Consider the following 20,730-nt stretch of genomic DNA (forward strand, 5'->3'; position numbering starts at 1 on the left):
TCTAAGGCCTGTATGACTTGATCACGCCTTAAAACATATTTTACTCGTTGGCGCCGAACGTCACATTCATTACATCCTGTAACGGAAGTTCATCGCAGACCCCGGCATCAAACACTTTCGTGTTAAAAAGTAATAGAAAAAAGCGAAAGGAACCGTTATACCTGCCCAGGTGTTTGCCTAGAGCAGGACAGTTACGGTGTATGCAGCCCCACACAGCGTTATTCTCCTGTGCTTCACACGAAGGTGAAAATGTTGCTGAAAGTGATCCACTGGGGTGGTGCAGCCCTGGTGATGTACCCTTATATTTTGCTGCGTTAAAGGGCTTGCATGTGCAGCACTTTTCACCCCAAGGTCATGACCGCATGCTGGCATCTTGTTTCAGGCCGACATGGGCCGCATCTTCGAGCCGGAATGCATTCTGCAGTGCTACGAGGACGAGCACCACGGCAACAGTGCCACCAAGATGGAAGAAGAAGAGGAAGAGGAGGAAGACGAAAGGGCGGGCGACAGTGAAGAAGCCGAGTGCATGGCCACCGACCTCTCGATCCGTTCCCGCGGCAACGACGCCCGGATGGAAAGCAATTTCAAGATGCCGCCAGTGGCGCCCGCGGTGGCGACGACGCCCCCGGCCGAGGTGCCCGAAAACCTCTCGCTGGCGGCCATGAGGGCAGTGGCGAATGCCTCGCGCGAGTACACGGTCACCTGGAAGGAGCTGGAGCCACTGTTTCGCTTCTGCAGCCGCTGCTGGTGCCCCCGTCGAGAAGACCCGCCACTCTCTGCACAGCGTGCTCAGCGTCTCGGCCGTCTGTCAGAGGGGCCACGGGGTGTTCTGGACGTCAAGGTCGTGACCGCCCATCCGTGCGTTGAATGATCGAGGTCAACGCCGCTGCAGAGCTCACGGCGCGACCCCCGGATGATCTGGGATCAAGGAGGCCCGCCCGCAGAGGCCTTCTTTTTGCGGGCTTGGAGAGGCCGCTTGGCTGCTTTCTTCTTCTTTCTTCTTTTTTTTTTTCTTTTCCACCTTACGTTGCTGTGAGCTCTGAGCTCGTGTTTCGTACTGCCTGTGAGTACGGTGAGTCAGTAGATGCATAGGGGGCAAAAAGGCCGTGGAGCCGAGACGTGGGCATCACTTGTGTGCATGTGAGCACTGCCAAGGCCCTGCTTGTAATGGCAGTCTGCCGCCGCTTGTGATCCTTTTTTCCCCTGTGGGTGTGATGCCTGCTTTTCTGCGTGGTTTTTAACAAAATGCTGTGAGGCGATGTGCATCTGTTGATTTTTGGGTGTTTTTCCGATCGTTTTTATTTTTTGAAACCTTTTTTCCCTTGCTCACTTCATTTTGCCCCCTATGGGTCTGTTGGGTCACCGTGCCAACTGTCCCACATTGTTGAAGGTGAGGACAGGCCAGTTTGGCTGACCCGTGTGTTCAAGGCCAGGGCCTTCAAGGCTGGCCTAGGAGATGGAAATCCATCTATCTGTGGCATTCGTGTTCTTTGTGGCACAAGAGCTGGCTCTTTGAAAAGTTCTGGACTCTAATGTGTCTGCCACTGCTGTTGTGGTCAAGGGGTTATTTGAAAAAGATGGGCCCAAGCTTTAGGAGGTCGAAGGTCAGTTGGTGCATTGGACCAAGAGAGTCAAGGCCTTTTACAGATTGAGTCACTTGTAGGCCCCCCATTTTTTTCTTTTTTCGGGGAGTTGAAGATGAACTTTTTTTTCTTTTCTGTGTTCACGTGGCCCATCTGGATGGGCATCGTGGCTAAGGTCATGTTCAAGGTCATGTTCAAGGTCGAGGTTGGCCTTTAAAGTCAAGGTTGGTGTTCTGCTCATGTCTTGTGTGTGAGTGTCGATGTTTGTGGGCATCCCAGTGTTCGTTTACATGCATCTGTGAAGTGGGCCCCTGGTGAAGAGAAACTGTGTTGTGCCAATGATATAAAGGTTGGGATGGGCGGCGGCCATCTGACTAGCCACCGACTGCGACCTTGGAACTTGCTGATCTTGCGGTTGTGTTCACATCATAAAACAACTCGTCTTCATCTCAGTGCTCTGACTTAGGGCCCGAACCTGTGCCTCTTATGTCAGGTCGATTCAGTGCTCACAATCTGTCTTGGAGACTTTTATCTTGGTCATGTCGTAAACATCTCTCTTACTGGACTGTTCTCTTTGTTGAACCATGGTGCTGCCTTGAGCAAATGAATCTACTTTTCATAAGCACAGTCTGTCACGGTTCCCACACTTCACACAGTTACGAGAGTGAAACTCTTCAGCTGCTTGCTTGTAAATGCTCAGCCTTTACGAGACTTCCTCGGCAAATGGAAGGAACAAGTTAGGATTTAGGCCCTGGAGTCCGGGCTTGGAACTAAATGTAAGAAGCCAAAATGTACATAGTGAAAAGTAAACTGTGCACTAGGTGATTAATATGCTGCAAGGTTGAAACAGGGACAAAAGCATTAGGTTCAGGTGGTCACACCGAGCCTTCTTTTTGACGAACGTATTCAGAAAGGATTGGAGTATTGCACTTGCAAAGGATGTTTTTGAACGTTAGCCTCAAAACTGGCAGGAATGGTTTGGTGGGACATTTAAAGCAGTGGCTCAAGATTTGTTCGGATGGATAAATGGCCTTAATAAACCAGTGCCTTTTGATTTTTCTTGCGGCTAACTTTACCTGCAGAGACCACGTTGCCTTGGCTGTTCAGCCACTAATGAAGTGCCAAAATGAAGTCTAGCTGTTGGTAATTGACTGGTTAGTGTCCTTGGTGGATGGCTCTTATTGCACTTGAATGGGATTAGTAGATGCTTAAAAGGTTTAATGATAACGCTCAATTGTGCCACGTAGGTGATTGTCCTTGTTTGCTGCACATCTCCTGGCAAATGTGGCAAGACTGTACAGTTTCGCTGTAATCTGGAAGCTGAATTCAGACTGAACTTTGCACTAAACATTGACATGAAAATTTGGCCAAAACGTGCTGCCACCATTCGTGATTGGCTGCTTGAAAGTTCTGCGGCACACATACGCAAAAATGTGGCATCAATGTGAAAAATGACCACTATAAAAGTGGCAGAGCTACACCTTCTATACAAAATACAATTAAATTTATGGCTTTCAGGCAAGGAAAGGGTGGTGTGAAAAATCTCGACGTTCATAATACACTGACTTCCCAGGGCCGTGACAGGCTGTGCTCATGAATTTTAATACATTTACAATGCATTAACGTTTATGGTAAAGTATCTAGCATGTGCATGCATAGTTGGTTAGGCGGGCAAGCTTTTCTTTCGCTTCCCTGTAGCAAATGCCCGATTGTGCAAATGCACAAATTGGGAACGTGAGCGAGGTGTTCACAAAATAATTTCGCGGTTGTTGTGTGTCCTTCAGATGTTTAATAATTTGAGCAGAGCCTCCCAAATCCAGCAGAATTTTTACGAACACCAGTCTTTTTCTTTTATTTCCGAGCTTGCGCCAGCTTGTCTACATTAGACAGTTTGTTGCATAAGTGTCGTGTTAGTGCAGCTGTTTGTTTACGAAACATGCGGTTATTGTTATTTGTGTTGACATTTTAAAAATCCCATTATGAGGCTCGTTTTTGTTTCGTTTTAGCTTCTGACGCTTTGTACCTCAGCTTTTCTCATTCCTTCAGGCCCATCATTGAGACATTCTTCCGCGTTTTTTATGCGCGCCATGACTCGTGATTCATCAGAAGTTGCTGGTCACGCTGTATTGGCAAAGGCAGACATTTTTGTTTGCTATGATCATTTGCCTACGATACGGGTCTTTTGTTCACAATTTATGCAAACTTTTATTTGGCGCACAGACATTACAATAATGGCCTGGCAAAAAGATGTGTGGGTAATGCGAATGCAAGCATGGCGGGCCGTGTCTTCCATTTCTGTGTAAACGGAGTCGAGCGAGAAATAGGGCTCCCACTAGGGGTGTGTGAATATATAAAATTTCGAATACGAACCGAATAGTGTTTGCTATTCGCTTCGTATTCCATTCAAGAATTAGCTATTCGACATTTTCAAATATTTGTTTCTGTTCGACTATAAGGGACAACAGCACATGTCTACATGTATGTCCGTAGTCTACATGTTTGTACGTCGTCTGCACGTACTACTGTACAGATGCAGTGCGTACATAGTAATACATAGTCTACAGAGAGAAATTCAGATGCAAGTGGCGACTATTCCAGATAATTCTGCTGCAACACAGCCGAGAGTTGCTGTGCTGCTGGATCAGTTTCGGGTCAACATAGGGAGCAGCTAATTCTGCACAGTAATTTCCAACAATTCAATAAGGATGCAGTGCGCTCAGGCATGCCACGAATTTGTTGTCTCAATTTAGGAAAGCAATTTTTATTAAGCTTGTCTCACCATGTTTTGCATCCGTTTAAACCAATGCCTAGTGCTGTAGTACTATTACTCTAAGGTCCTTTAGTGAACACAACGCTCTATGTGTATCTGGCAGCATGCTGTTCCATCGTGTAATTACAGTCACCTTCATTAGTGGAGCAGGTGCAATCACCTTTCAGTTATTTCTCATTCACAGTCTGCTCAATTTACTGGCATTTTTATTTTTAACCAAATGAACTTCATGCAACCTTTCTGCTTTATATTGTTTATAAATGAGAGAATATTGTGTACTGAATTCAACATTTGAAGGTTGATTTTCTCTAATGTTCATATTCAGTTTGATTGAAAAAAAGTTTTGCTATTTGAACACCCCTTAGTTGGGATTGTTATTGCAGCTGAACACTGGCTATCAGAAGGAGGCAAGTAGATGTCTATCGGCGTTCTTATTGGAGCAGCAAACTTGAGCAGGCATCTGTTTAGACGAAGACAAATTAATTATTCGAGCGTGTTTTTAATGTGAGTTTCAGTTGCGAGTTGGCTTGCTTTTTATGAATGCAGCAGAATTTGCTGGTCGCCACTCCAACTTTTGTGGCATTCGCGTTTTCACGAAATGGAAGACTGGTCACGGACAAAGCAAAAGTATCAGCGCTGGGAGCTTCCAATGGTGTAAATTGCGCAACAACACAAGTAATAGCTTATATTTATGACTTGTTTTGCATGAGAGTTTTATCAGTAACAAATATGACGCAACAAATCTTGTTACATTTTCGGCGTTCAGCGAGCAGACGGGAACAGTCTTGTTTAAGAACAACTTGAGATGTTGCAGCGGCTTGTACGCAGCAAGTCTCAGCATGAACTTTCCGCCTCCAATATTGAGGTTTGCGCAATGCTGGCAGCCAGCTGTTCTTGATGGTGTCTTTCGAAGACTCTCCAAGAGTGTGAGCACGTGACCGTCTTTCTTGGGCACAAGTAGACTTGCGACCCGTGGGAGGAGAGAGAAGTCTTTTTCATTGCGTTCCGGTGGCAAGCAGGCCACTGTTTCTGTTGGCATTACCAGTGTTCGTTTTGTTTAGTTTATTCCCCCCCATTAACTCAGTCCTTCTTTTGTGCGGCCCGCTTGACGGGTTGCATGTTCTTTTTTATGTACAGGCATCACAGCATTTAACCATACGGCACACGCTCGTTCAAAGTATGTGTGAACGTGATGTATCTACGATTACGTGCACCCTGTGTTGTTTTTCGCCTGAGTAACACTTTTATCATGTCGACGAAGATGGCGGTTAAAATTTCTCGCATACGCAGTGGCGGAGAGGCGCTGTGCTCTTGCGTTTTGCCGTTGTTGTTTTGCGTTGTTGTTGTTGTTGTCTTGTGTTTTGTTCTCTCTTGACTACATAACCGTGTGTCCGGGAGACGACCGACGTACCTGAGAGCGCGAGCTTCCTCTTTCGAGAGTGACGCGAGCTCTCGCAAAGTTATTTGGTTTGTGTGGGCACGATTATACATTGATGCAGGCATTGTAGCTAGGCCACAGGAAACTTCTTTCTTTCTTGTTTCTTGTCAGTTCGACATGAGACAGCAATTTGGTCCTCTGCTCCGTTTGCTTTTGTTCCTGGTAGTCGGGATGCAAGTTAGCTTGGACATTCTGTGACGACACTGTCCCAGACTTCCAGACGTTGCAGACGTAGCTGACGCTAGTTGGACTAGTGTGTGAAGAAAACTAGTGATGAAACAATGACTGCTTCTATTTGCTCCTTTTCTTAGAGTGTGAACAACGGTGGCACCAACGAGGCTGCTTTTTGTGGCTCCTCATTGGAACAAAATTTAGAGGAGCATTCAAACGTGAGTGCTGGTTGAAGCACCTGCAAGATGTTCCAGGCACTTTGTTCAACTGATCGATTAGGTGTTCCCTCGGGTGTTCCCGTCCTTAAAAGTGGCTGTAGTCTTATTTGTAGGAGCTAGCAGAACTATGTAACTGGTCTCAAAAGTCATTTTCAAGAGTTCGTTTTGAAAATGCTGTCCTGGCTTTGAACATTTATAACATTAAACATTTATAATATTGAAAGTAGCCTTACTTGTAGTGAGAGACAGGATATAGCATAAAAAATAAAGTGTAAGCCTTATGTAAGGAATTCATGCTGGACAGGCATTGCTAAACATTACAAATGGTAAATGAAAGCTTTTCGGATTAGTGAGAGAAGAGTTTAACTGCCTCTTCCCCTCTTATTCGTCAAAATTTTATAATGTGGTTTAGCATTACCATTTCAGCGGAACACCCGGACAAAGCTGCAGTGGCATCAGTTGGCAGCAGTACCATGTGACATGCTCAATCTTAACCACGTCAGCCTCGCATTACATTCTGTGACTGCATACTCTTATCTGCTGGCGTAAAGGTTTTCCACAGCAATGCAAACTTCTCAATACTCGGCTCTCTTTTTTGTGTCAAGAATTGCCACTCAACAGAAGAATGCTGTAGCTCGTTCTAGTTTGAACACAGTGTCACCAGATGCTGCTGCTTAAGCTCCACTTTGCATTTGTGTCCTAGTGTCCCGCTGAGACGGTAGCAGCCCCTAACAATATTCGAACTCGCCGACGTGCGAGTTCTTTTTGGGCTTTGCTTTGCGAGTTTTCAAGATTGCACCTCTGTCTTATCTTTCTTCTCTTAGCTTGACCTTTCGAAGCTGATAACCTTTTTCACGCCGCAACTGACACCAAGAACGATAGCAAAGAAAAAAGAAAACGAGTGGCCTAGCTACAGTAAAAAGGGAATGATGAAACCAGTTGGCATGTTGTTTAAGCTGTTGACATTTTTTATAGGGCATTGTTTATTCAGACGCGTCATGAGAGCGACCGTCGTTGAAATTATTTAGACGCTGTTAAGAGAAAAACACACACTAAAGAAAAGAGAGATGCACATTTTATGCTATAGCCGTATTTTAGTGTAATCTGTAACAGTGCAGCATCTGTTTAGTGCTGTGTTTTTAAACTGTGCAGAAAGTGACCTGCATACAAGTTCGCATACTGTACTATATATATATATCATAGTTTATACGACAATCGTGTCAGGTGTTAGTCACGGGTTTTTGGGAGTCGACATTTTTTTTTTCTTTCTTGTTCCCCTTTGCTGTACACTGTGCCGCATTTGTGTTATGTGCACATTACTAACTGCGTGTTTATTGAGCAGATTCGTGAGATGCAGTTTCACAATTCACAGAGAGAACACTGTTTTTGCACATTTTCTTGTCAGTGTGCATAGTCTGTAGCACTCGTAGTCACATTGCTGTGCTTGCATGGCACTCGATGGTTTAATTTCACAGAGATAGAATGATATATTTCTTTCTGCACTGCTTTTCTTTTTTTTTTCTTTTTTTTACAGTTGGAGTAGTTTTATCGCAGAATGACTTGCACATTGTCAGTGAGTTCAGTGACTCAGTTCCACCTGTTCAGTGACTGCGGTTTTCTTGAAACATGAAAAAAAAGGGGGGGGGGGGGAGGGGGCTTAGAGAATAGGCTTAGCAATGACGTCAGCTTAATCGTAACCCATTTAGTCACCAAGTCCATGATTGTTGATGCCAAGTTGACGCCTGAAAATCACAAGCTCGAAAAAAAAAAATAAGAACCATACTCCCAGTTTTTTTAATGTGTTGCCTGCATTTGAAGATGCCACTGCTAAGGGGTGCGTCGGGAAATAAATTATGTGCAAATTGTGCCGATGGTTCACACTGTAATGCAAGTCTGGCTAAAGTGTTAGTTGTGTGCTCCAAAAATGTCCAGAACATCATGCATAATGAAGAGGGTATCCAAAGAGGCCACATTAACCGGAGTCACTGAACAGGGGAGATTACCTGACCAACGTGCTTATTGTGTATACATTCAAGCTTTTAAATGCTCGACCATCAGCTCCTGCGAAATCGGTTACTTCATGTGTGGTTGGCCTTGTGTAATTTTGATTTCCAAGTCTTGAGACTCGATCAGTGCCGCAGGACACAGCACTTCTTCTCACATCTGCCAGACTCTGGCAGTACAAGTTTGTGGCACGTGTGAGCGTTGCTTTACCACTGCCCCTGACCTTGTGCAAAGTTGTGTAAAACAAAAAGAAAAGCGCTCAGAGCTGCATTTGTCTGCTGTTATACGCGCGCCACAATGTGTCTTTAATTTTAAAGGAGTGCTGACAGAACATTTTCGAGTTGTCATTTTTTTGTTTTGTTAATTACTTAAAGGTCCGAATCCTATAAGTCATACAAAAAATACAGGAAAGTGCCAAACATCTGCAGTGCACTTAATTTTTTTATGAACAACATCATGACACCTAGTCTTCTTGCCACACATCATCAGCAAATCTTGCTCTTGAGTCAGACAATGACAATGCTGATGACACCAGGTCTGGCATTTTGAGGCTAACTTTCGGTTCAAATTAAAATATTTTATAAGTGTTTCACAACCTTCATTATTGCCAAGTGTCATCCTTTTACATGTGAGTAGCGTGTAAAAGTTTCTAGGACATTAAAAAGAAAATGTTTCTAAAACTTCGAAAATATGTCAGTAGTCCTTTAAGGGAAGTGCAAAACTAAACTGTGCGGGAGCAAAAGCCTGCCATTGTCTTGGGCGATGTTAGTAGATCCAGTAACAAAAAGCAAAATGCGTTGTGTGCACAATCAAAGCAAGCGACAAAGGTTGCAAAACGTCTTTGTCGAGGGAAAAGAAAAACTTCCGAGCGGTCCCCTCATCCATTTTTGGAAGCTGTAAGTTGGGAATGTGAGAACTGGTCACGACATTTATGCCGCTCTGCTCCAGAAGTCGCAGTCTTGCTGGCCTTTGACGAAGCAGACGTGGGCTTCCTTAACGTTAACCAGACGTGGCCAGAAGTAGCAGGAAACGCCCATGCATCCAGACGATCATGAAAAACGCTCACCAGAATCGGTGTTTCTAAAAGCATTGTGTGCTTGCATGATGTGCTACATGTGTGTCCCGCATGCTCATGTTGCACTTTTTTGTTTTCTTCACTGCACTGAGCTTTTGAAAAAAACAAAAAACTTGAGGCCCACTTGTACAGATCATCCTGTATACACACTTTTGTAAATGTTGACGTCGAAATGGTTCGTCGATAACAAATGTACTCATCGCTCAAATGTGCACACGCTTCACCTTGTTGCCGTATATAAACCCATTATTGCCCACTATCTCGATATGTCGCTTGCAGAAATGTTTTCAATGCGAGGAGTGCAATGCTAGCATGGCGGTCGATGTTAGGAGTAGAGAGTGTGTGCTTGCATTGCCAGGAGTTTTAATTGCTGTACAAATTGGCTATTGTATGCTGTTCTAACCCGTACTAATTTTAAGAGGCATGACATCAAACCAAACACTGATGTAGAACCCCCAAAAAGGCTGCCGGATACCGCTCCGACCCATTTTGGCATGCCTCCGACGCATTCGTTTTTTTTTTTTTGTGAAATGCGTGCAGCTAAACCGTTAAATTGCAGCACGTTTTACGCACTGATGCCTTCTTGAAAGCCATTATGGCCTTGCACAACTACAAGCCTGTGTGCTGTGGGACACAATGACCGGTGACATTATTTTATAGTCAATATTAATAGAGTATTATTAGTTGCTTATATTAACCATACACGAGGATGGAGTTTCGAGAGAAGAAGCTTTGGCTTTACTTACGCACTAGCTACATTTTTTTTTTCTTGCGCCCAGCCTTTGTCGTACGCGGCATTTTCACCGACGCTTAGTCACAGCCATACAATACATGAGGTGGGCATTAGCATCCTTCCCTCGTCTGCTGGCGTGGTTTTTGTCAGGAAACTGATGTTGCATGTTAGGGAGACGCACTAGGTGGCTACAACATTGGCAATCATTGTGACATTTGCTTCAGTGCAAAAAAAAAAAAAAGACACTGAACTTTCACTTCAGCAGGTACTGGCTGTCGGTGGGCTAGAGCCGCGGCTAGAGTGCACGGCTAGAGTCGCCGACGTTGTGCCAGCATTGTGGAACTGGAGTTGCACATCGTGCCACGGTAGAATGGCTGGTTAGGAGGTTATGGACTTTCGTTTTAGTGAGCGTTGATGTTTGTGAACGTTTGACGCATGTAAAGCTGGCTTGGTTTTGTTTGTTGTGAACTGTGGTGCCAGCTTTGTTCAGCTGGAACGCTGTTGGCAGTGCCAAGGATTGAAGAGAGTTTGACGAAAGGACTTGTAGCACACTGCCCTGTAATGCTCACTGGTTGGCTTTGTCCAGAGTGGTGTGGTCACTGGACGAAGGAGTAACGCTGGTTTGCGAATGTTTCGAAATGTTTTGTCGTCTACTTCCAGCCCAATGTTGTCGCTGGATCGGTGTTAACTCAATGTCCCGTGGAGGCCGTCACTTCGAATGGCAGTTTTCGTCATCTGTCGCTGCATGTAGGTCTTTGGTGTACTGAATGTTGCACAGCTGTAACCGGAGGTCACCGTGATGCGCGTTGTGAAATGGCCTGGTGCCATTGACGATGGTGGCAGTGATGTTTGACTTGCCAAGCTGCGCTTGTTTGGTTGTTGCAGGACTTGCGGTGTCGAGATTTGTGGTTGCTGGCATTGTTGTGCTTGTTCTAGCGTTTCTTTTTGAAATGTTGTGGTTTGAGAAGTTACGTTTTTGTGAAGTGCATGATGGGTGAACTGGTGCAGTGTCTGAAACATTTTCTTGTTTTTAATTGACCGACAGTGAACAAACGAGAGAAGCCTTAGCATGAAGCCATTTCCCACAGCTTGGCTAAACCCTCTGCTGTTGCCCTGGTAAAGACAGTAAGCCTGGTCAGAACGTTGGCTCCGAGCCAAGGCTTTTCTTGTTTGCCAACTGTTGATGAATTCAAGCCTACCATCTTCCTGTGGCCCTTTGGCATGTTTGGATTTATTGCTGTTATTCTTTTGAAAGTGGAATCAGCTGGCAACTTCAAGAGAACTAGTAAACAGCTATCTGTTTAATGTTTTCTTTCGTTAGAAAACTGAAGCTTAGAGCAGTGTTGCACTGCATTGCTGCCGTGACTGCACAGTTGACTCACTGTCTTGCATACCACAGGCTCTGATAGCTTTAGAGCAATTTACAATCTTCCATATATTTTGGATGCTTATTGGCTGAAATGTTTAAAACACTTGAGAGTGCTTTATTATGAGAGAAAAAAAAAAGAGATTTGTTGTTTGGCCAAGCTGGCACCCAGTCTTTAAAAGGTAAAAGAATACAAAAGGCACGTGTGAAGAACACTGAACGCAGTGTTGAAGGTCGAGCCTCTCCCTGCTGCATTTTGCGTCTATGTCGTTTCGGACGCTTTTACCCTGTAAAGACTCGTATGTGCTAGCTAACGTCTCACGCATTATGTTGACGCAGAAGTGAGACGTTTGTGCCGACCAGCAGCATCAGAGCAACGTCTATAACATAGTACTGGTTGTCAATAGTTAATCACCGCTTCTGGCCAGCTCATTCTAAAGCACCGTTAATGAACACTGCTGCTGCTCTGAAACTTGAAAGTGCAAAATATCAGCACCACACTTTTAACATTGTTGTGGCACAAAAGTTGGTTGTGGCCTTCTATTTAGCCAGAAACTGGTCAGTGCATGCGAAAGTGCCGGGTGGCTTGGAAAGCTTAGTCTGAGCCACTGGAGTTTTAAAAATGTGACACGCATTGTATGTTTTTCATTTTGCACATGTTTTGGTCATTCCCATGCTGTGAAGCGCATGTCAGAAATGAGGGAAGAGCAGAAAACATCAGCCATGATGACAAACACATTGTTCTTGTACATAGCTCACCACCGCTGCTCACAGCCATGACTGCAATTGAATGCAGGACTCAACTGGTGTAAAGCCTCAAGCTGCCTGCGTATGTACATGGTGTATTGGTTTTGGCTAGGACATGCCTGGGGTACTGCTGCTCCCACTGCGTTTGGATCAGATCATTAATTTTTTTTCCTGCCATTAAAAAAAACAAAAGCTATCACAGCTTGAAGCTGCAGCCACCTCTTCTTTTCATCAACAGCAACAGATGCTTTCAAGATACACAACTCACTTATGTAAAAGAGTATGTCAAGTACTTCAAGTACGAAGTAATGTTATGCAAACCAAAGTGTTCACGCTGTCAAAACTTTCATAGCAGTCATACTGTTAGGTCAATTAGCACATCCATACGAAAGCAGACTGGATACATCAAGCTGACAGATAATGTTTGCCTGGAGCACTTATAGTCGCGGGAAGGCATCACGGCTACCCAAAAATTTGCACCTTAATGCTGTTGGCATCTTGCCACAAGGGTCACGAATAGCACGCAACGATGGCTGGAGCTGTAGTTTACTGGAACTCCTACCATTGCCTCGGAAATCAAGATTGCAGCTACGTTCAGAAGCACATGCATTGCTTTCACGCTCTCAACTTTTAACTATTTCACTTTGTCAGCTCCGTTATGTCGGGCAGTGCTGCTGGGAGATGCAATTAGAAACTTGCAGCACTGCTCTTGAAATTTATTCTGTGCTTTCCAAGTGTCTGCTGCAGACATTATGTGTGAATGAAAAGGAATCTTAAAAAAAAAAAAAATTATTGGGCTTTACGTGCAAAAACCACCATATGATTATGAGGCACACCGTAGTGGGGGTCTCCAGAATAATTTGGACCACCTGAGGTTCCTTAACGCGCACCTAAATCTAAGTACACAGGTGTCTTTGCATTAAGCTTTAGCTATGTGCTCACGTACACTCTAAAAACGGTTTACACACTTTGGGGTGTAACTTTGTCCCTGAACAATAACCATCGTCTACTTGCGTGCCTTTTCCTTTCTCCAACGTTGCATGCCCGCACTTACAGGTTATGAACGGCTTGCACGTTATCAGTGTGACATAACATTCTTGACAGAAAAGTAGCGAGCGCAGATTATTAAAGAAAGGAAATGCAACGTAGACAGATTATTAATTTTGTGGGGCAACCAATACACCTCAAAGGGTGTAAACTGTACTTAGAGTGTTTATTGTTGCACCCGTTAGGGTGAAATTTTGTCATAACGTCAATCACCAGCCTTGCGTTAGATCCCTTTACTACCGGACTACTTTGCTCCTCTCCTGCCAGAAATGCCATAGGGTGTCTCAACGCAGATGGTGTTCCTGGCAGGAAAGTGCACAGCATTGAAAATTTGATCACAAGATTGAGGACACTGATTGCTGTGATGAAAATACACCCGAAGGGTGTAGCATTTATCATCGTAAAAAAAAAAAAAAGGATTTGCACTTCATGACGTTTGTAGCCCAAAGGTGTAAAGTGATTTGCAGTCTACATCTATTAATTCATTGCACATTTTGATATGCACTGGCTACTATCATGCCCATTGCTTGTCAATGGGTGCAAGAAAAACACCTACACCTTAATTCGGCATGTGCTTTAGCGACTTGGGTGTAACTTAAAGGTACACCAAAAGGGGTGTGCTCTTTGGCAACTTAGCTTTCACACCATTTGAAGGGTTCTTTTTTTATGGAAGTTATAACCATTTTCTAATGCATTTTGCATCAGGAATACTCCGAGCAAGTTGAACTCGCTGACATTACAATTATGCTAGCATTCTAACAGCAAAACCCTGGGCCCTTCATTTTGGAAAGGAAATGCTCACAATGGGGGTTCTGATTACTGTTGCATGCCAATAGTACAACCTGGAAGAGCCTATTGGTGGTGTGAAGATTGATAAAGCTGCGAAGATGCAAGTATTTGACAGGGGACACGCATTTTAGTATATTCACGCAACACTGGGTGCGGCAGTATCCCGGCATGGTGTCACCACGTAGTTTCTTTTTACTGTGGTGAAATTGCCTGCGCCGTGTTCTTCTTCTAATGCCAAATACTCATCATCGGTGACTAAACCCCCTTTTGCTTGTCATTCAATTTCATCTGCAATGTACTCGAAGAACACGCGGAGAAAGCATCTTAACCCTCATTAACTGGAAGCACAAGTGTACTGTCATACCATCATCCTCTCCTGCTGTCACCAAAAGAAAAAAAAAATACACACACACATGAAGCGCTAGGAAATGCAATAAAAAGAAAAAAAATGAATCTCAAGTTTCGAAGTCGTCTGCTTGTGGCTTCTTTTTTTAATTTTTTTACTGTGCTGCTGCAGCTGGTGGGCTGTTGCTGGGTTTTGGGCTTGTTGGATGGACTTTTGCACCTAATAAAATTACCGTCGAACCTCTATATAGTGAACATGGATATAATGAATGCAGTGAAATGTTTCTCACTGACATCAGTGTGTAAAGAATATTATAGGCTTATATCAAATACCGGATATAATGAAGGTATTTTTGTATTGGACGTGACTTCGTTTAACGAAGTTCACCTATACTCTATGACAATTAAAAATTCAGCACGAGCCCCATGCACAGAACTACATTACACCAGCCCTTTGTGCCTTTGCGCACGGATACGTAGTTCTCAAGAGACGCCAATGCTGAAAGAAGTTCGCCTCCATTGTGACGTCATGGATATGGGCGGATGTAATTGGCTGGTGCATCTATGAAAGTTCTCTTTCATTTGGTGGCAGACTATATGTGAGGTCAGATATTCCTCTGTCGAACACGCATCAGAGTTCCATGTAATACTGTGCATGTGCTTATACTGTTCTTTGTTCCAAAACTTGCGAATCTTGGCTGTTTTGTGCCCGATCATTGCGTGTTCATTGGTGAACCACCAAGCACCTCTTCATCACATCCCTGCGAAATGTAAGGAAACTACGGTTGAACCTCGATATACAGAACACGGATATAAGAAATTATCGGATATAATGAAAACCTAACATTTTTCTCGCTAATATCGACATCTACCTAATATACTATACCTAAACAAACATTGCATATAACGAAGGCATTTTTGTGCGAGATGTGACTTTGTCATAACACGGTTCAACTGTATATTCTGGAAGCGCGGAGACAGAGGGCAGGCACTTTTGAGAAAGGAGCTTATGCATTCCTGACCCTGTCACGTTTTCTTATTTCCGGATTTCTTCACGTACACGAGACAAGAATTCACATTGGAATTTGACATACCTACACTTAGTAACAATGTTCTAAAAACAGGACTAGTACTTTGTCCCAATGTATTTGAGTTGGCAAGGCTGTGTGCTAACTGATCAAACGTAGGTAACAAGTCTGGGGCATTGGCAAGTGCCCTTTAAGCACCTAAAATGCGCGTAATGCTCTCTTTAAAGTACACTCTTGCCGGTTGTGGTCCAACATGCTCGTGTCAGACGCCCATTCGTGGGGCCCGTCACCGACTACAGGCACAACAGATGTAAACAGCTGTTCCCACTGCAATGAGAAGATGAATCGTCCTCAAGAAGCAGCGCGGCACAATGGACAAGGCTGTGCAGTGTCCATAGTCTATGGTAGATGGAGAGCAACATGCTTTCCAGACCGATGAGCAGACGGCGGCAGAAGTGCCTTCTGCTCATTGACTCGAAAGTGTGCACTGTCAGGGATCTGATCTTCTACCTAAAACACAGGTAGAAGGATGGTACGGAGACGGTATAGGAGATAGTATGGGATGAAAGAATCCAGTTCATGAAATCGAGTGCAGTCAGTGTTTTGTACATGCTAATGGAGCTAAGAAACAGGCTCTTTTCTGTGTGCACATGAAAAAAAGCATTGGCAGTATAGCCGACAGCAGCCAGTGCATTGGCACTGCCTTTTATTTCAGCCTGTTCCAGCGAGGAAAATAGTTTGTTGCAGCACTTCACGTTGACAACTTGTCAAATGTTTGAACACTGCTTCACCTGCAGCTGTGCTGCAAGCATCAATGATGCTGCTCGGTGGCTCTCGTTATTTCCGTGGTGGAGGCCAGTCAAGGTGGACTTCCTGTATGGAAAGTAAAATTTGTAAAAAAAAAAAAAAATCATTGATGGGGGTTTTACATTTTAAAGCAGCACAGTGGTTATGTGGGACATTGTAGAGAACTCCAAGTTAACCCTGTTTTCCTGAAGTCCAAAAAATTCAATTTCGTTCGAAGTAACATATCAGCAGGCTTTAAATTCCAGTAATATAGGGGCGATATGTTGAACATTTGACAAAATTTTTATTCTGGAAATTTGAGGCATGCTAATCAATACCTAATATTAATTAGGATATTTCATGTTCTTTAGGCAGCATGTCTTTTTCATTGCTCTCATTGTCCCTTAACGACACCTCACAATCAACATCAAAGCTTTCTCTATTGGAGTTCATAAGTTTCCGATTTCCTGCATTGTTCAAACAACGCATAGGCTTGCTGTGCTGGAATGCCACGTCACAAAAGGAGAGCTGTAAGCAACACTGACAGTCGCCAAGCTTTGTAGCAGCACCTGTCGTCTAAGAGCAAAACCTACCATAAAACTTTACCAAATTCTGACTAAAGGCGCAACCATTTTACGGATGTTTCATGTTCACAAATTATCTCGGACACAGCCGAGGGCATGCATTGGCGGCCGAATGAGTACTCGAGCACAGCACTTAAAGCGTTAATTCCCGACTTCCTGAGATCTTCTATATGTTGCTACACGATAGTTCTTGCATCCCACCCCCGTGAAACGCACTTGCCACAGCCGAAAACTGAATTTGCTATCTCGTGCCCAGCCAGAGAATACCACAGCAACTGAACCACCACGACTGGCATACAACAAAGAAAGAGACGAAAAGTAGAGGTTTTGTGCAATGCACACAAACTGCAGTGTGATAACTGAACCTGCGCTTCTTATGGACTGCTTTTATGCACCTGTCGGTATGTACCATTGTCACACTCTGCGTCTGCGGCCAGCACGAGCACTTTCGCACATTCCTCTGGGAGTAAAACAGTTACTTATGTTATACGGCGCGTATGAACAACGAACGAAGGACCAGAGGAACACTGTCCTTTATCAATTGTTTGCACATGCTGTATAATAAATGTAATCACATCAAGCCAAGCAGCCTGCTAGCACATCCGCTAATGATTGCAGCATTACGGCCCACACCAACACGTTAACAATTAGCAACGACTTCTCTAATGTGGCCAGGAATAAAGCTATATGCAACATGAAGAATGGCGCATAAAATAAATGCTTAAGAGCGTGATGGACAAATTTAGGATGCCGATCCAGCGTGGCGTGAACACATCGTACCTCGACATCCAGCTCCAATATGTCCACATCTGCGTTGAGGTAGCTTCCCAGCGAGGGCACTGTCCTGCCGAAGTCGCTGTGCACAAACTCCTTGATGTATCTGGCCAGTCATAAGTTAAGAGGTACGGGACACAGCAATGCTGTGCCACACACAGAGAACATTTCTTATTTCACTTGTACCTCCACAGTACCGAACCTGAACAAAAACATTGCTTTTAGAGCACATCGCAGTATTGCTAAATAAGGGCATGACAACTAGAGTGGCGTCTTTTGACACTGGCTGCTCTTGACTTTTTCATTTGCCTTCAAAGTGCAGCACAGCCTTGGAGTCTAGCATGTGGGGACAGCCCATCTCATTGGGAAGAATCTTAGTCCTTGGTATAAAAATGGATGCCAATCACAAACAAGAAAAACATGGGGCAGAAACCATCGGAGGTTGATTGTCAAAGTCGAGCGACAGTTTCCCAATCGACCTACTGGGATATGATTCCATGGGGACACTTATTATCTATTCTATCAGTTTGTTGGGACACTTATCTATTGGTTACTGCTATGAGGCATCTGGCTGATGTGACATTGCCCTGCTTCCAGAATCAGTTGATTGACTGACTGACTGACTGACTTGTAGGGCTTTATGTCGCAAAGCAACTCTGATGCTAGGAGAGGTGCTGTAGTGGAAGGCTCTGAATTTTGGCCACCTGGGGTTCTTCACTGTGCACTCGGTGCACGGTACACTAGCCCTTTTTGCATTTCGCCCCCCACCAAGTCACCATACCTCATTAACACTGTTTCCAGGATTGGCCCAGTTTACTCGGCCAAACAGCCATTCACGCTAAGTCGGGTGAAAAGCCAGAGAGAGCTTTGCTCACAATAAAGGCTCCTTGCATCACCAGACAACTACGCTCGCAGGCAGCAAGCACTGTTGAAGACAGAGACTGAAGTCCGTCGGATGCAGTTCATTGATCGAAGAGCTAAGATGCCGCTGGAACGAGCCCTTGCCTCCTGCATTCTCAACCTCTTCATCTTGTTCAGTTAACATCAAGCATAAACAGAGGGAAGATTGCTAACCACTGTGGTTCAGTGTGTGTTGATTGTTTGGGTCAGTATATTTGTTATTTGGCTTTTAAACAAGAGGCAAACCATCCAGTTTCTTATTTTCTCGTTTACAGTCTGCATCAAATAAAATGAAGAAGAAAATACATTCGAACTGAGAAACTCGTATGGTGGAATGGGCTTAGCCTATGAAATTAACATAACATAGTGCAAAAATACACACAAGGCAAATGAAATGGGACAGAACTCTGCCGTCTTAACACAGCGACTCTTTGTGTGTTTCTGTGGTGTATCTGCGACCCACATGCAAAAAAAAAAAGCAAATGCATTTTTTAAAAATGTAAGGCCACCGATGGTCGACTCACGTACGTGGCATTCCCAATTTGAATGGCATTCCTACTCTGATGCACATGACATTCATAGCACACATGACACCTCTCAGCCAGCTTCCAAACAATTAATTGGAAATTTTCTGAATGGGAAGCAAGTATGACTGATGATGCAGCACAACTTTTCTGTCTGTTATCAAGGTGAGCAGTACTCCATAAGGTTATGGCCACGAGTGTGCTTGACCTCTGGGTAAAATTCAAGCATAATTCTGAAAGTTTGATCGAAGTACATTTGCTGCCTTTTGCACTGTTTGGCAGCAAGAGCACTGGCCCCTGCATTACCCGACACACTGCCAACTGGGCAAAGGATACGTGCCGGCCTGAGTGGTGATGTGGAGATAGAACCTGTGTCCCCCATCTTCGGCATCTTCTCGTGGCTCCAATGACATCTTGTACACTGTGCGTTCGCGCTCCGCCAGGTTTCGCCTGCAGCCAAAACGCACACTAAATAGCCCTGTCGATATATTGGTGGGATTCCACGCTCCGAAGTCACAGTTTAGCTAGGAGGGACACCGTGGAGCAGCGAGTTGGGAGCAGCCTTATGGTTAATTCCGACGACTTGCCACTACCCGAAATCTTCGTTCACAAGCATTTTTACCTTCTACACCTTCACCCCCCCATTCCTTGTTAAACCCAAAGTTATAGACCACTGCTCCAAAGTGTCCAAAAGTGTCACCTTTACCAAGAACAACAGAGCTTTTCCTCCAAGCAAGGAAATGGTGATACATGGGGGCCAAGAGTGGTGCCGCCATTGTAGAGAAGCAGTACCAGCTTCCACGACATCACGTGTCCCATTTATAATTGGCATATTGTAGTAAACTTCTCATAATTAAAAGTTGCACTGCGACATGAAAGTGAATGCAGATAGCAAAGTTTTATTGTATTTCACTAGAATAACTGAAACCCGTGTAAGTTGCTATATACATAGGGAGGCTTGACGCCACAGCCTTCAATCCTCCCTAAGCCAGCACCACAGCTCAATTGTCTTTAGTTTCTATATATTAAATTATTGAAAAACTAGAATAGACTCTCTTCAAAATTCTTTAAAGGGCCACATCGAGCCACATCAGGCCACATCGCAAATTTTGATTATATGCTGGAAGTTGTTGCGTGTCCTCTAAGAAGTGTTCTACAGCAAGAATTGTTCAAATTAGTTCATTAATAGCAGAGATAGAAATATTTGAAGTGCCATGAACCCATGATTTCAGGAGGTGAATTCAGGTGAATGATTTCAGGAGGCAAGCAAAATTCTTTCCCTGTGCTCTCCCATACTGGAGCTGGAGGACTGCATGAAGAATACATCACGGGCCCCGCCTTCTTCTTTTTTCTATCTTGCATTTTTGCTGAGCAGCGCACTGCCGGTGACGGTCTTGCATGCGAGCTGTTGCGTTTGTCTTGTTTCGTGCAGCGGACAATTTTGTGCGCTCTGCACGAGAACACCTGTTTAGCGGTATAAGTCAGTGCCACAATCGCAAGCACTGAGGCAGACGCGAGAGGGTGAAAAAGTACGATCGCAGCGCTGGAACAGAAAATGACATCATTTCGTTCTCTGCGCGCATGCGTGGGTACAAGCAGACGAAACGGAAGTACATCTTTCTTGCTACGGATGAAGTAAAACAAAAACACGCAGACATTCAGTTAGTATGTTTTATTATTTCTCTAAACTTTGGTATATTGAAGGAACAGTTTAAACAAGTAACTCAGGTTACCTTGAATAATTCTCGAAGTCACATGCCACTGTGAGTGTCGTTATGGCACTGCCATGTACGTAGGCGCACTTGTGCGATTGACATTGACTCTCCGGCTGGGAGTGTGGAGCCCGCG

The 20,730-nt window shown here is 44.3% G+C and overlaps 1 protein-coding gene and 1 pseudogene across 1 annotated transcript in view; one reads left to right on the top strand and one right to left on the bottom strand.

Moving 5' to 3' along the window:
• The window catches only part of LOC119464542 (uncharacterized), a 50,002-nt pseudogene extending 35,608 nt beyond the window's left edge, over positions 1-14,394 (top strand).
• A 1,590-nt stretch (positions 14,395-15,984) lies between these two features.
• LOC119464541 (tRNA pseudouridine synthase Pus10) overlaps positions 15,985-20,730 on the bottom strand; it is a 34,250-nt gene continuing 29,504 nt past the window's right edge. The window contains exons 14-16 of the mRNA XM_037725560.2: positions 19,219-19,332; positions 17,465-17,564; positions 15,985-16,187 (exon numbers count right to left, since the gene is read on the bottom strand). Coding sequence (XP_037581488.1) covers positions 16,152-16,187; positions 17,465-17,564; positions 19,219-19,332 — 250 coding nt within the window. The 3' untranslated portion in view covers positions 15,985-16,151. The remainder of the gene's footprint in view (positions 16,188-17,464; positions 17,565-19,218; positions 19,333-20,730) is intronic.

Source organism: Dermacentor silvarum, chromosome 9 (assembly GCF_013339745.2).
Source record: "Dermacentor silvarum isolate Dsil-2018 chromosome 9, BIME_Dsil_1.4, whole genome shotgun sequence".
NCBI lineage: Eukaryota > Metazoa > Arthropoda > Arachnida > Ixodida > Ixodidae > Dermacentor > Dermacentor silvarum.